At 57.9% G+C, this 4,052-nt stretch overlaps 1 protein-coding gene across 1 annotated transcript in view; it reads right to left on the bottom strand.

Moving 5' to 3' along the window:
• Nucleotides 1–2,851: 2,851 nt before the first annotated feature.
• Nucleotides 2,852–4,052, bottom strand: part of OTOS (otospiralin) — a 1,546-nt gene continuing 345 nt past the window's right edge. Inside the window, exons 2-4 of the mRNA XM_024763827.1 lie at nt 3,770–3,872; nt 3,627–3,653; nt 2,852–3,113 (exon numbers count right to left, since the gene is read on the bottom strand). Coding sequence (XP_024619595.1) covers nt 2,929–3,113; nt 3,627–3,653; nt 3,770–3,827 — 270 coding nt within the window. The 5' untranslated portion in view covers nt 3,828–3,872 and the 3' untranslated portion in view covers nt 2,852–2,928. The remainder of the gene's footprint in view (nt 3,114–3,626; nt 3,654–3,769; nt 3,873–4,052) is intronic.

Genomic DNA, 4,052 nt, shown 5'->3' with positions numbered 1-4,052 from the left:
GGGGGAGGGTGTCTCCAGGGAGACGGGAATTGAGCCTAGATTGAGCAGGGATTGTGGCCCTGGGTCAGGCGTGGGTGGGCAGCGCAGGGCCAAGGGAGAAGGGAAAGTGACTGGCCGGGTGGGTGAGCCTCCAATGTGACCATGACACGAGTCACCACAAGTGCCCGAGGGAAAGTCAGACCAGTGGAGCCTGAGTCCATGGTACCAGCCAACTCCCCTTCTGAGTAGTTTCAAAGCACAGGGACCCCCATTCCTGTGGAGAGGTGAGGTCTCCAGGAGAGCAGGGCACAGAGTCCACCCCAGGGGACACTGATGTTTATGGAGGAACAGAAGCAGGGCAGTGATGTCACAGGGGTGGAAGGACAGGGTCAGCTCGGGTGACCCCTGAAAGCACCAGGGGACTGGGCTTGTCGCTGGGTGATCACATCCAGACCATATCCTTTGAGAGTGAAAGGGACCCTATTGGTGACTGCTCCAGGACAGCAGGTGTGAACAAAGAATGTCCCCGGAGGTATCAGTAAACAAAGGATGTTGAGGGCCTCAGCCCCCAGCCTCTGCAGCGGCTCCCACTGTGTACCCTGAGGGGATTCAGGATGGAGGAAAGCAGGATCCTGGCCATTGGGAGAGTTCAGGTGCATATCAAAGGAGTAATTTCAGTGAGCCCAGACGCTTGCATCCTCCCATACAAAGAAAAGCACTAAATTTATTAACTTGAGATGTCTGGTTTTCTCTAATTAGCAGGAATCTTTTGATGTCCCAACTACCTAGTCTTTTTTGGCAAAAACTATAGATCCTGGCTCCTCCCTTCCCTCTTCAGGACCATGAGACCTGAGAGGCTGTCTCCTGAGCTTAAGTCCTCAGTATGTCTGCCAAATAAAACATAATTCTCAACTTCTAGGTTGTGCGTTTTTTTCAGTCGACACGGGCATTGACTGCTGGGCACAGCGGGCGTGTGGTCCCCCAGGCCATCAGCGGCCAAGGTAGGGATGAGAAGACAGTGGCTGCCGGTGGTGCTTGTTGGCAGCAAGCATTGAGGGGTGAAGCCAGCTGAGGACATGGGGCAGGAAGTGGAGGGGTCCCCCGCCACCAGGTCTGACTGTGAAGGGAAACCAAGAGGGGTGCACAGAAGGGAAATGAAGCTGTGTGTGCTCAGGTGAACAGAGAGGGTCACAGCCAAATCTGAGTCCTAAATGGGGAGCCAGGTGCCCCCGGGGCCACAGGGCAGGCAGGTAGGGCATCTGCTGAGGGTTGCTTGAGGGTGGGGCTTTCTTCTTCTGAGAACAGAAGGGCAGCTGGGACTTTGAAGACACGTAATAATGCAGCTATGTGTCTTGGGTGGTCATGGGAGTGTCCAAGAGGGGACACAGCTCTGGCCAGGGCACCCCAGGGGCTTCCCCGGAAGGCACATGGGAGGCAGTCTTTCGAGCACTTTTGAGGGGCATCTGGAGCCGTCATTCTCCAATGCTTGACGTAACTGGGTACATGAAAATCCGAGTGGCATGTAAATGACCACACACACACAAACACACACGCACGCACACGAATTAACACACAGGTCAGCACCATGTCCGGGGGTGAGGGTGCCTTTCGTCTGGTACGTTTGCTCAAGGCCCAGCTCCCACAAGTGGACTCTCATAGGAGAGGGGACTTTTGTGTGTGTGTGTGTGTGTGTGTGTGTGTGTGTGTGTGTAGTTAATTTACAGAAACCAAACTCAGACCAGCTCAAGGGGGAAAAGAAACAAAGAACGTACTGGTTTTTCCCAAAGCGACAGGCTAGGCCAACAGATTCTTCCTCATTCACATTGAAGCCTGGACACAGGGAGGGAAGCTACACGTTGGCCACAGGAGGTGGAGACAGAAGTGAGGGCAGGAAGCCTTGCTGGACGGCTGGGGCCAGCGGGCAGCCACTGTCTGGGCACCGTGGCCACCTCCCCTCCCCCTCCCAGGTCCCTCCCAGCACAGCTGGGTGTCCATGCCAGTGTCCCGGGAGAGAAATCTCAGAATAACCCCTACTTCTCACTCACCTTAAAGGACAGCCTGCAGACCCTGGAGGCTGCACACAGGATGGAGTTCATTCCCATCACATATTTCCAACGAACAGAACACGCAGCACACGAGTTTCACAAAACCTTACAAAATTCTTATTATGTGTAATGGTTTCTATGGTTAGCAGCTAGTACAAATACCAGTGTCTAAAGTTAAATAGGAAGTATTTTCTATTATTTTATTTTAAAGACAAGCAGCTTGCAGCCCATTCAACCGATTTCTTCTCCATCTGATGGGGTGGGGCCCGAAGTTCGTGCGTCCTGGCTCTGCCCAGGGCAGGCAGCCCCACTCCCCCCAAGTCCCCTAATCTGCACTGCTGGTGGTCATGTTTTGGGGGCCCTTCTGCCTGCAGAACCAGTGCCCAGGCACCCAGCAATGCCCACAGACCAGCTGCCCTGGTGTGAGTTGAGCATGAGGGGTGGAGCCCTGGCAGGGCGTCCAGCCCAGGGAGGCCGCTGTGGGTCTGCCTGCTGTCCAGCTCGGTGGCCAAGGCGGTGGGGGGGGGGGTTCCTGGGGCGCAGCTGCCTGGATGGGACCTGGGTCCCGTCAACAAGCCAGGCAGTTAGCTGGTGTCTGCTTGCCTCAGTTTCCCCACCTACACTCTGGGGATCCTCCTAGGGTCAGTGTGAGGACAGGGGGAGTCACAGTTGGTGCACAGTTGGTGGACAGAAACCATGCACAGGCCTTTCTAAGAAGTGTTCCCTGATGGGCAAGAGGGGCCAGGCTGATTTGTCAAATGAGAGAGTAAGTGGAGCAGAGTGGAGATGCTTCTCCTAAGAAAACCAAGAAGACCACCACGCGCGTCGTGCATTCAAGTCAGGAGTTTATTCAGTACAAGGCCGGCCCGACTCCCACGGGCTGGGGGCCCCCTGCCCCGGATGCTCACTCCTCCCTGTAGGGGACGTGGAAGCCCAGGGTGGTCCCCAGCGGAAAGTGGGCGAAGAAGGTGCGGGCCATGTCCTCCAGCTGGGGGTAGGCCCCCAGGGCCTGGAAGTGTTGCACATAGTTCCAGAAGTCGGACGTGGAGAAGGGCCAGTAAGGCATGGCCGGCAGCTCCGCGTAGGGGTCTAGAGGGAGGACAACCGTTGCTCAGGGGCTGAGCCACCCCACCTGCGCGGAGGCACTGAGCCTGGACATCCGAGGAGCAGCTGTGGGTAACACCAGCCCTGCCCCTCAGAACTCCTGGCCTGGGGGACAGAGGAGGGGAGAAGGGCGGAGTCTGGCCCATCCTGCAGACACTGAGCGGGATGCAGGGCATCCGGGTGGGATTCGGAGGACACCACAGCCCCCAGCCTTGGAGTCTGGATGCTCTGCACCAAGGTGGGACTAGGGGCCTGAGATGAGAATGCTGGGGTCCTCGGGGGCTCAGAGGGTCTCTCCTGCCCGGTGTGTCCCCAGTGGCTGGAGGACAGGGCCCAGGGAAGAGGCTGAAGTCCCTCTGCCAGTGCGGCTCAGCCTACACCTGAGCCGGGGCTCCCACTTCCCCTGCTCTGGACCGGAGGCCAGCTCCCACCCGGCCACTCTTCTTCCCCCACCGCCCCCAGACACGTGAGACCAGAACCGGGAAAGCAGTACGGTACCTCCTTCCTCCTGCACCGGCTTGGCCCCTGCGAGGGAAGGGAGAGAAGTCACCCCAGAGGCCCCCCAGGAAGGACCTCACCACCCACCCGTACCCCAGTGCCTAGACAGGACAGCACAGGAGGACAGGCAGGCAGCCCCTCACCTGCCAGAGGTCCCAGCAGGAGGCAGAGGGCCAGCCCAGGCACCAGGCAGGTCCTCATCTTCCCCAGGTCTGTTCCCCACCGACCAATGGTGCTCAGGTCCACCTGCAGCAAGAGGAACCCGGACAGGTGAGACCACCCACCCCTCGGACCGCCACTTCTCCCGCCACCCACAAGTGGGCCACTCCTGGGAAAACAGCTCTGGTAAAAAGAGAAGTTGCCGGTGTTTTCATGACAATTTCAATTTCAGTGGCTTCAAACCTTTCTTCTGAGGCTAACCCCCGA

Source organism: Neophocaena asiaeorientalis, unplaced genomic scaffold, assembly GCF_003031525.2.
Source record: "Neophocaena asiaeorientalis asiaeorientalis breed wild unplaced genomic scaffold, Neophocaena_asiaeorientalis_V1.1 scaffold185, whole genome shotgun sequence".
Taxonomy (NCBI): Eukaryota; Metazoa; Chordata; class Mammalia; order Artiodactyla; family Phocoenidae; genus Neophocaena; species Neophocaena asiaeorientalis.
Note: the sequence above shows the minus strand (reverse complement) of the source record. Positions and strands in the feature narration are given on the sequence as shown.